Source organism: Microcebus murinus, chromosome 4, assembly GCF_040939455.1.
Source record: "Microcebus murinus isolate Inina chromosome 4, M.murinus_Inina_mat1.0, whole genome shotgun sequence".
NCBI lineage: Eukaryota > Metazoa > Chordata > Mammalia > Primates > Cheirogaleidae > Microcebus > Microcebus murinus.
In genome coordinates, this window is record NC_134107.1 from 93066303 (window position 1) to 93078272 (window position 11970).

General features: G+C 49.1%; 1 protein-coding gene across 1 annotated transcript in view; it reads left to right on the forward strand.

Moving 5' to 3' along the window:
• HTR3B (5-hydroxytryptamine receptor 3B) overlaps positions 1–4747 on the forward strand; it is a 36812-nt gene extending 32065 nt beyond the window's left edge. Inside the window, exons 7-9 of the mRNA XM_012756365.2 lie at positions 3352–3562; positions 3689–3871; positions 4512–4747. Of these exons, the coding sequence (XP_012611819.2) occupies positions 3352–3562; positions 3689–3871; positions 4512–4747 (630 nt within the window). The remainder of the gene's footprint in view (positions 1–3351; positions 3563–3688; positions 3872–4511) is intronic.
• Positions 4748–11970: the final 7223 nt, after the last annotated feature.

Sequence of the window (11970 nt, forward strand, 5' to 3'; positions counted from 1 at the left end):
TTTAGAGAAAATTAGTCTAGTCCTTTGGTAACATCATCCCTAAATAAACCTGAAGAAAAAGGTGGATTCTTTGTTCTAGAAGAAAACCAAAACTTCAGGTACAATTTGATCTATGTTAGGAATGGGAACACCCTTGCTAAAGGCAGGAGAATGGATGAGGTGGTTTTCGAAGGCCTACCTAGCTTTACAATTCTATGAACCAAATAAAGAAGGAGATTATTTTGCTTTATATCACAGCAGAAGCTAATTATACATCCTTGTACCTATGTCTTTCTCCTGACTTTCATCTAATTTCTTACTATTTTTTTAGTAGAGATGGAGTCTTGCTCTTGCTCAGGGTAGTCTCTAAGTCCTGAGCTCAAAGGATCCACTCACCTCGGCCTCCCAGAATGCTAGAATTACAGGCGTGAGCTACCACACCCAGCTTCATCTACTGTTGACATCCAATGAGGAATATCCTTCTGGATGTTGGCTACATAATTTGTGGGTCTTAGTGAAAACAGAAAGATGCAGGGCCCCTTGTTCAAAAATTATTAAGAATTTCAAAATGGCACCCATAGAGCATTAAACCAAGTGCAGAGTCCTTCCAAGGCTTGCCCTGTGTGACTGTATACCCGTGAAGCCTGCAGCTTCCTGACTTCTTAGCTCTTCCCACACCTTCCTCAGCTCACACCTTGGGGAACTTGTGCTCTGATAAAACTGTATTCTTTCCCAGAAATCAGGGACCTCAAGGGGCCTCACTTCCTATCTCTGACTCGGGCTCAGACTTGCATTCACTCCCTGTGCCAGCCTCCGGTTGGAGAGGAATCATCTCGGCTTGTGCTCTTTACATAGGAACTTTATTTAAAGAGCACAACAGCTCATCTCAGTTGTACCCAAGGTGTTTGGCAAGGAAAAAGTAAGCTGCTTTTTGAAAGAGGGGGGAAATTGAGGCATGGAGAGGTTGACTATGGCACCCAGGATCACCTTAAACTAGCACATACAGACACTTGGGATGGAGGGGCTCCGAAACACTGCTCCCTTGGGTTTAAGTCTGGGCTCTTTCTGCTAACCAACATGTCTACTTGTTCTTTTCTTTAGGGCGGTGTTCTTATAGTTTTCTTCTCTTTTGCATAGCATCTGCTGTGAAGTCTCCAAGGGGTTTCCCATTTCTACCCTCCAGAGACAGCAGGCTTGGTCCCCATATCCCCCAAGGCCAAATCACCAATAGCCCAGGCTGGGTCACAGCACAACACCCCCATGGACTCTGACACTTGGCTCCCTTTTTCCTGCCCCCACCTAGCCATGACCATCTCAGTTCCAGCATGATGACAGGTGCTACAGGGGTGCAGGTTGATGACAGTTAATTTTGTTGTTGTTTTTCTGTTGTCTGCACTTTGTTAGAATGTGTTTTTAACCAAATTGTTGCGAAGCAGTGAGCGTTGCTCTGGTTTAGATATTTGCAGCCAATTCTGTTTAATGTGAAAGACAACAGCCAGATTACAATCCACCACACGGCTCTGGCCTGCCAAGCTCCACTGAGGCGGGATGTGCTCCCGGACCCAATGGCTGGGGAGCCCGCACTCTAATCAGCAAGGTGACGCCCCTAGCCAAGCTCTTCCCCTGCCACCTCCTGCTCCATCGCTGGCCTCCGCCCTTCATCTGTGCCTTGACTTCTTTCTCTGTGATTCCTTCCTAGAGTGGGAGATGGGGCTGAGGGAGGAGAACCTTGCATTTAGGTCAGAGGTCTGGTCGGATCAAGAGTCATGGCTATGCTGCAGTGGGGAAGAGCCCTGGACTTGGAATCAGAAGGTGTGGGGGCATGTCCCAGCCCCATCACTTACTGGGCATGCTCACTTGAGGGGGGTGAGCTTTAATTTTGGAACTCTATAGCGTGGAGGATATAACCCTCCAACAAATTTGCAGTGAGGATTAAACAAATCACATAGTATGTGCAAAAGCATCTAGCATGTTACCTAACATGCAGAGAACATTCCATTATTTGGTGAATCAAAGAAATGGGAGTTTTCAAGCATTCTTTTTGATCAAATCTAACAGCAAAGGGCTGTCAGTATGTTCATCTATTTAACAAGCATTTATTGAATACCCACCACAAGATCGATCTTATTTTTGGGCCCGTGGGGGACTTATCCCATTTCATCCCAGAAATGGGATAAGATGAGAGTCTCCAATCTAGTGGGGGTGGCAGGCCTGCCACTCCCTGCTTTCCCTTTAGGAAGGATGAGAATAGAGTATGTGTTTATTAAAGGCACTTCCCATTACCATCCCAAAGAAGATAGGTATAAAAAACAGCAATGGTAATCGTAGTTTTATGAGACTCAAATTCCAAGCTACAAAAGCTGCTCCCCCTCTCTGCATGCAGCACAGTGGTGGGTACCCAGGTCAGCTTCAGATGGCCCCACAGAGACCCACTTCCCCCGTCTCCTCCCTGTCTGTGCTCCTGGAGCCTGAGCCGTGGCCTGCAGAGACGGGATCATCCCTGGTCATGTTTGGCCAATGGGGTGGGGAGGAAGAACAGCAGGAGATTGGAGGGAGGGAGGAGATCGAGTGGGGTACTTACCCCTCTCTTTTCCTCCCAGTGGAGTCACTGCCAGGCTGGCTGCAGAGAAAGCCACAGCTCCTCTCTGGCAGTCTCTCTGCACAGCTTTCTCTCTCCTGGTGTCTGACCACCACGTTAGCCCTTGGCCTCTTTAGGCCTGAGGGTGGTAACAGCTCACCCAGTCCCCAAAGCCCCAGGGCGCTGCCCTGCTCCTTGTGGATGCCCTCTACCTGCCCCCGCCTTGAAAGTAGTCTCTCTGTTGAGTCCTCTTCGATTCTCCCAATTTAATTGTGCTATTTGCTCCTTCCCAGGCTCTGATAGACACACAGGTGCTAAGGAGCTCACCACCCAAGTAGGGAAATAGATGAAACCAAGTAAGTGGTTTAGGAAGGAAGATTTTGATTTTAGGTCAGTTTTTCACCTACCAGCTGTGTGAGTTTAAACAAGTGATTGAACCTCTTTGACCCCCAGTTTCCTTGTTTGGAGATAATAGGACCCAGCCCTTGAAGTGATGGGGATTGAATAAGATAAGCCAGTGCCTGGCACACAGTAAGTGGTCAATAAATGCCAGCTGCTCCTTATTGTAATTATGAATGATATTACTATTAGCTCTATAAAAAGCTTAAAGGATTCTTTTTCTATTTTCTGAACTACGAAATAACCTCAAACATATTTCTAAGATAAACTACGTAGCCTTTTCACACCGTGCAAGCACATTGGGACGTCAGGGAGCATCCCTGGCTGTGGATTTGGCCAAGCGTCCGTCCGTTGGCTTAGATCCTCTTTTCCTCAGAGTCCCTGTCCCCGGCCAGGTGGTGATTCGCAGGCACCCGCTGGTCTACGTGGTGAGCCTGCTGATTCCCAGCGTCTTCCTGATGCTCGTGGACCTGGGGAGCTTCTACCTGCCCCCCGACTGCCGTGCGAGGATCGTGTTCAAGACCAACGTGCTGGTAGGCTACACCGTCTTCAAGGTCAACATGTCTGACGAAGTGCCAAGGAATGCAGGGAGCGTCCCTCTGATTGGTAAGCAGCCTCGGGGTCACCGGACACCCACCTTACGTTACTCCTGTCAAAGGCCTCCTGTTGCTTTTCAGATTGGAGGAGCAAGAGGCCCAGACTAACCCCTCCTCCTCCGGCCCCTTCTCTCAGGGATCTTCTTCACCGTCTGCATAGCCTTCTTGGTGCTCAGCTTATTCAAGTCCATCCTGCTGGTCAGATTCCTCCATGGTGAGCGGTGCAGTGGGCAGGAGTGGCCCCTCGTGTGCCTTCAAGGGGACACGGAGGCTGACGGACCTGCAGTGGATCCCAGGGCCCAGGACGCTGGGGTGACAGGTTTGTGAAAAGCCTCGAGGTTCCTGCCCTGTCTTCCTTGATCTCCCTCAAAACTAATTCCCTTGGGTGAAGTACCAGGCATTGTGTTGACTGAGTGACAAATCTGAAACAACAGCTTCTCAGCCTAGCGCTGCATTTTAGGATACCTCTCTGGAGATCGAAGGCTGCCTCTTGCTTGCTCTTTCTAGAAAGCCTCATTGAGCTTGAAGGTCAGACTCTCAGTTGCCCTTAGGTTGTTTTAGTTTCCAATGACCTAAAGTGACTGAGCTGGCGTGCACATGCACACACACCGAGTTTGTATACCTCTGTGTTCTAGTTGCTTAATGTGAAAAAGTATAAGAATCATCCCAGCCCCTAAAGCGTCTACTGAGTCAACTTGGGCTGACCCCTAGCTCAGAAAATCTCCCAGATGGATCTAGCCCACCCACACTCCACTTCCATGATGTAGCTGTGACGGGTTCTCTGAGGCTTCCTTCAGCACAGCCTTGCCTCCCCTAAGCAGGGAAGAAGGGAGGAAGGGAGACCCCAACCCAAACCCAGTCCACTGCTCAGTTTGGCCCACACCTTTCCTTGAAGGATGAGGCCATCAGCTTGCAGGGAAAGTCCAGGCTCACCTGGGGTGTTGTCCTCTGCCATGCAGGGTCCCCGATCTGTCAAGAGCTCCAGGCCCCGGCAGGAACCCTGCAGGAAGTCTGGTCTCAGCTTCACTCTATCAACAACCACCTCCGAAGTCAGGACCAGGCGCTCCAAGAGGAGGTCGGGTGGCTGGCCCTCCTGTACCGCCTTGACCGGCTGCTCTTCCGAAGCTACCTTGTCATGCTGGGGCTCTACACTGTCACCCTGTGCTCACTCTGGGCGCTGTGGAGTGGCTTGTGAAGACTGAAATTTATTGGTCTCGATCAAAGTGCTGTCACAGCACTTAGGGGAGATTGGAGGGGGAGAATGGCAGGTTGAAACGCTTGCCTCTTTCTGTTGAGTCCAGGCACACGCACTGAGTGGGCTGCTGAGTGACCTGGGAGTACTGCATTGCTGTTGAAAATGTATCAGCAGTATGAGATACACAGTAAAAGTAAGCCTTCCCTCTTATCCCAGTCCACTCCCCTAGAATAACCATCTCTAGCCATCTCTTTCAGAACATTTCTAGGCACATGCATGTATATACGTATGTTTAAGCAGTTTTATTTATTTTTTTAAAGGTGTAAGATCACTCTGTCTCTCAGCCCTTCCTTGGTCATTTATTCAGTCATTCATTCAACAAAACCTTTCTTGAGTGCCAATGAAGTCCTAAGCATTATGTTAGACACACCAGAGAACACAAGCTTGGTCAGTCACAGATCATTCTCCACTCAACTTGATTCCTGTGATTGATGTCATACCAACCAGAACACAAAATTCCCACTACATTTGTAACCTTCTGAAGCTCCTGTTCCCACTGTCCCAGCCGAGTCCACTGCCTCCATCGTCCTCCTCCTCGGCAGGGTGTCACTAAGGGGAGGACCCAGGTGCCAAGGCTTTGAGGCCCAGTCTAGTACAGCACTTAGTGACGGCACACCCTGTGTCATGCACTGACCAGGAGGACAGGCACATCCCGTGGTCCCTTGGCTCAAGCAATTGGCAATCCACTGTCCCGGTATTAGTCAGTTAGGGCTGCCATAATAAAATAATACATACCAGCCGGGTGTGGTGGTGTGCGCCTGTAGTCCCAGCTACTCGGGAGGCTGAGGTAGGAGGATCGCTTGAGCCCAGGAGTTCAAGGTTGCAGTGAACTATGATCATGCCACCACACTGTAGCCTGGGTGACAGAGCAAGAGCCCGTCTCCTAAATAAATAAATACTACACACTGGGTAGCTTAAACACAGATTTATTTTCTCACCATTCTGGAGGCTGGAAGTCCAAGATCAAAGTGTCAACAGGGTAGGTATCTTCTGAGACTTCTCTTTTTAGCTTGCAGACTGCTGCCTTCTTGTTATGTCTTCACATGATCTTTCCTTGTACATGCATATATCTGTGTCCAAATTTCCTCTTCTTATAAGGACACCAGTCATATAGGATTAGGGCCCCCTTTTTTCCTTTTTTTTTTCGAGATAGGGTCTTACCCTGTCACTTTTAACTCTTAGGCTCAAGCGAGTCTCTCACCTTAGCCTCCTAAGTCGCTGGGACTGCAGATGTGAGCCACTGTGCCATGTAGATTAAGGCCAGTACTAATGACCTCATTTAACCTTCATTACTTCACTCAAGGCCTTATGTCCAAATACTGTCACATTCTGAATTACTGGGGGTTAGGACTTTAACATATGAATTTTTGGTGGGGAGGGGGAATACAATCCAGCCCATAATACTCATGTGATTGTGATGTTTTTGCAAGGTCAGAATTCGCAGTGTGGGTCAGCAGGCTGGGGACCCAATTTGAGTCCACAGGTGACAGAATTCCCTCTTCTTCCAGGAAGATCAGTCTTTTTCTAGTAAGGCCTTCAACTGATTGGATGAGACCCACCCACATGACAGAGGGTAATGTGTTCCACTTGAAGTCTACTGATTAAAATGTTAACGTCACCTAAAAAATACCTTCACGGAAACATATAGAAAAATGTTTGAGCGCATCTCTATGTGCTGTGGCCCAGCCAAGCTGACACATAAAGTTAACCGTTGCAGCCCCGGTGGCCCCTTGGCTTCTCGTCTGTGCTCACAGTCACTCATCCAGAACAGGAGAGCCCTGGTCACCTGGCACTTGGGGAGCTAATCCACTTTTGGCACCTCTTCTCTAGTAGCCAAATCTGTACCAATTACCCTGTCTTACAAGTTCCTGTGGCCTCATAACCTGAATCCTAAGATGAGAATTCAAGCCGTCCCCTAAATATCCTTCCCTTGTATTTGATTTTCTTTGCTTCTTTCATTGTTTCCTATTAGAATCTTCAATCCAGCCAAGCCAACCTCCTTGCCATCCTTCTCCAGAAGGGGTTTATTTCCACCTAAGCCTCTACTTGTATTGGGCATGTTCTTCTGGGCTTCACCAGTTGGTATTTCAGTTCTGTCCAGGAACCTGCTCAAATGGCCTTCTGCCCCCACTCCCTGGCCCACCTTGCCCACCTAGCACCCTGTTCCTCTTGCCTCATCTCTACCTGGTATCTTTAGTCTTACATCACCTATATCCTTCTCCCTGTGAATGTTCCATGGCCTCGTGTGTGTGTGTGTGTGTGTGTGTGTGATTTGTCACACGCTCCTAGAATAGTTACTTGTGTCTTTTGCTAGTTTATCCCCATCTACCTACACCCAGGTCCATACAGAGTTGTGCATCATATGCTGATTCTGCAATAACTACTGCAGAACTACTCATTCTAGCTCACACGGATGGCGGGCACACATCTTGTGTGTTTTTCCAGGTCTGAGAGACAAAACCTACTGAAGGTCAGACCCCCAGTCCCTGGGCATCCCTCTGCCCCTCGCCCAGAGAGGTAGTCAGGAGGCTGGCGGGTAGAGCACAGTGGGCTGGGTGATAGTCATCAGTCCTAGTGCTGTCGACAGAGGACACAAAAAATCCAAAGCTGTTTGCTAGAAACTTTTCCCAGCACTAAAATTGCCTTTTAAAAAAATCTGTCCCCCTCTGTCCCCCTGAAGAAAAAGAATTTAAATTCAAACAGCCTTTACCTGCATCCTCCCTCTCTCATTACCTCCCAGTTAGTGCTCAGCGCCAATTGTCCATGAAATTCCACTGCTGCTTTTAATGAAATGAGGAACATAAGAAGTTTGTGAGCAGGAAGTGTCCACACAAACCTCCACCTGTTTCCTCCCTCACTTCCTACTTTCTACTCTGGGCCTCTGCCTTGCTCCACATGCACGTGGGGGCTCGCCACCATGGTCCCCAGGGCGCCTGAGCGTCCCATCTAAGTTGAGTCCAGCTTCCCCCACTTCCTCCTCTGTACTAGAGGAGGGAAAGAGGAAAAGTCCTACAGTGAACTCATTGCTGTAAGGTCTCCCTCCTTCCCAACTGGAAACACCAGATTAAGAGTCAGGAGTACTGATTTTGGTCCTGGCTCCATCACTATCTAGCCAGGTGACCTTGAGCTTAACTCCTCTGACTTCAACTTACCTTATTCCAAATTGGGGCTGTTTATTCTTACTCTACACATATATCACAGAGTTACAACGATCAAAATGAAGCAATGTATTAGACAGCACTTTGAAAAGTAAATAATATATCACAAAATAAAGATAAGACCTGCCTGCTGTCAACAAATGAATTCTAGTCTGAGTCTTTGGTGTGAGGTCCAATTTCCAGCTACCTCTATCAGCATCCAGTTATGGGCTCTGGTTCTCCCCATGGGTACCTTTGTTACAGGATCCAAAGGCCAAGGGCTAAAGCCATCACATGCCTCTTTGCAGAGAGACCTAAAGGTGGGGGGTGGGTCACAAAGGGACTTCCCATTCCTTTCTCATGCAGCTCACCTTTGCCCCATCTCTAGATTACATGGCCCAGGTTCCTCATGTCAGCCTCTAAGAAGCAGCCTTCAGGGGTGAAGCCTGACCGCCAAGCTGGTCCCCGGTGTGGACTCCTTCTGACTGGTGCCAAGTGGCCCTATTCTCAGATGCAGCCAGGAACTCATTCTAAGCCCCAAGGTCAGGCCTGCAAGCTGAAGCAATGACATCGTTAACTACTGGCAGTACAGACGTCCTCCCGGAATGGTGTCCCTCTGTGGGGGGAGGAATATGGGAGCCGGCAGCCTTATTTACAGAGCAGCTTGAGCTTAGCCCTCCAAATGTTCATAAAATTTCAGGATTCCTGTTTCATAAAGGAAGGAAACTGAGGAACAGAGCAAAAATGGGATTCTCCCAGCTGTGACTGCTCCTACCATCTGTTGTTTCCCAGAACCTAAGGTAGTTTCTCCACTCCCCAAGAAATCACAGCTCCAGTTCTGGGGGCTTCACTGATGTCTAGAATCACGAGTTGGCTAAGCGCAGTCCCCAGCTGGGCAGGCAGCCTTCATCATTAAATCTGAAGATGACTTCCGAGTACTGCTCCAGTGACCCCCCAGAGCCTGTGCAGCCTTCTGCATTGCCAATAATCAGGTGGCAGAGGGTCTCTCTTTCCTCTTGATATAACCCCTGTCCCCCATAGTTGTCCTAGAGGAGCAGGAGCCATCACAATAAAGGAAGCTGAACTTTTCACCTCTTAAACCTCTAAGACACAGCCAGTTTCCCTGGGTCTGACTTGTAGCCTAGATGGGCAAGGACCAGGAAGTGAAGGAAAAAATGGCCACGAGGGGCGCCAGAGTGAAACACACCCGGTGGAATTAGTCCTCCTCTTTCAGTTCAGCCTCGGGCTTCCCAGATCCTCTCCCTTCTCAGGGGTCTGATTATATATACATCCAAAGGCAAGGTTAGTAGAAGTGTGCGGAATCTACATTTTACCCTACCGTGGCTCTGAGTATTCTAGAAAACTTCAGAGCTTGGATTTTAAGGTGACAAGTTCTTTCACCAATTCCTGGCTGGTGGATGGTCACCCCAGGGTGGAGAGCCCAGGAAGGCATGGCCTTCTCCTTGCAGCCTCCTTTGTGCCCCTGGGCCCCACCTGAGTTGAGCTTAGTTTACCCTGCCCTGTTCCCTGGCTCAGACTCCATCTCAGCAGCCGGAACTGCTCAGTCCTGAGTTATTTACCTGCCGAGACAGTAAGAGCTTCATAATTAGCTGAGCAGCAGCATGGAGGCTTTTATGAGCAGCCGCGCCCCCCACCACACTCCGGTGTCCGTAATTGAAATGACCCACACCAGTGATTAGATTAGGGGGCTGAAGAAGCCCAGCACGCCAGCCCCAGCCCCCTCCCCTGTCCTGTCGGGGAGGTGATGTAGTTAAGTTTGTGCTTCATTTGGCAGAGGCCATAAAGCAGGAATTGCAGCAACGCTTTCTGCAGGGGCTGGAAGGCACTGCTGGGCGTGGGCAGGCTCTGTGTCGGGCACAGACTCCAGATTTGATGGGGAGGGGGCCCCTAGCTCCCCCTTTTCCTCGCCCTCTCTTCCTCTCCCCAAGCCTGCGCTGGGCTCCAAAGCAGGATGCTCAGCCCTCCTCAGTGTCACTGGGGACCAGGGCTGCATGCGGACAGCAGCCATGGATCAGACCCTGCTCCTGGTCACCCTGCCCTTCCTCTGTGCAGAGCTCCAGGCTGCGAGCAAGGGAGTCAGGCGCTATTGGCAGTTCTTTTCTCCCCGCCTCAGTCCCATCCTCCTGCCGCCACCTCCCACCTCCTGGCCCTTTGAGCACCGAGACTGGGTTTGGACACGCTGTGCTGTAGCTGAAGCTTGTCTATGTTTACTCTCTGTCCTTCCTCTTCCCCACCCACACCTAACCAGGGACCTATGTTGCCACACTGCCCCGGGTCCCCTCCCTGCCGTGCTCTTCCCAAATCTACCTTCCTGAACACTGTGCACAAACCCATCAAAATCCTTTCCCTTGTGCCAACTCCTGTGCAGTCACTTAAAATTAATCTAGTCTCCAGCACAAACTGGTAAACTGAGTTCATGCCAAATCTTCCATCGAGGGCACACGCATCCCCAGAGAGGCTCAGCAGCGCACCAGGTGTACTCAGAGCCCCGGAGTGGGCATGGTTCCTCTTGTACAGCACTAATCTGATGCAATAGTGCGTCGTTAGGACGATTGTTTACTTTCATATGAAAATGAATACTGATGTATTTTGGTGAAGAATAATTTAGAATAAAACATTAGAGACAAAACTTTAGACTTTATGGAAGGGGAGGCCTCTTTGGCTCTGACCCTGCTATCAAAATACAGGACGTTAACAGGACATTTCAGGCATAGTGAGGCCAGCAGATGAGGAGACGATTGCCAGAGAAGATAGTTTGTTACTTGCAGTTCCCAAGAGCTGGACGTGAGCCACACTGCACCATGGGGGAGGGATGCATGCCAGAAAACACCGAGGTGGATCATTGTGGGGAGACGGGGAGGGAATGTGAGCAAGAGCCATAATTGTGGTTTCAGCGGGAAGAGCAGGTGAGGCAGAGCAAGCCGGCTTGGGGGTGGCTAGTGGGAGTAATTTCGGTGGGTCTGGGGCACAGGGCTGTCCCTAGTTGTCTGGTACCCAGTCCTGGGGTGATTAGGGCAGGTGGATAGTGGCCCAGAGTATGAGAACCCAATAAAAAAAGATTACTGGGGGAGCGGGCTTTGGATTGGTTGGTTTATATTTGAAAAATGTGCTTGCGGGTGAGTTGTTTACTATCTTTAGGATTTAGCTCTCCCTGGGAAGGGCGGTCTCTCCAGGGTCAGCAAGACCCCCGATGTCAAAGCATCAGAATACAGAAAATGAAAGACAAGGTTAATACAGCTCCTTCTAAGAATCCAGGCAGGATGAGATCCCTTCCTTCTGTAATTAAGTGGAAACGGGCAATATAACTCAAAGATCCGACTGTAAGGGAAGAATGTTGGGTACTGTGGCAAGCATGCAGGAAAAGAGATTTGAGGGAAGCAATGCCTGGGCAAGACATAGTCATTCATTCATGCATTTATTCACGCACATACTCATTCAGTAGTAGTAATCTGAGCATCTCCTCTGTGTCAGGGACCTTGCCAGGTGCCAAAATAGCACCTTGAATAGGACACTCAGAGTTTCTGGCCTCAAAGGAGCTTTTAAGCCAGCAGAAGCCATGCAGTGGAAAGAACACAGGTTTTGGGATCAAAAATGTACGTCTGAGTTCCACTACAGTGTAGTTTCTCAGACCTGACATAGACTGTCCGAGTGCAAACCTGATAGTTTGGTAGAAGCTGCCTGGGATGTTGTCTTGAGACAGATTTTGGGGCCACAGGTGGGCTCTGTGGGAAAAAATGCCATAATGCATTAGTAATATCTGCCACAGGTGACATCAGGTAAGGACAACAAGCGCTAACACTTATAAGGGTTTTGCCATGTGCCAAGCACTGTGCTGAGTGCTTTGGGTGGTATTATTCTAGGGCCACTAGAATCTCTAGCTAGATGATAGATAGATGATACTAGGATTATTGATAAACTAGGATTATTATGACAATTATATTATGAGATTTCATTACATAGATATATTTTCATAATATATAGCCTTCATAATAACCCTAGTGTTAT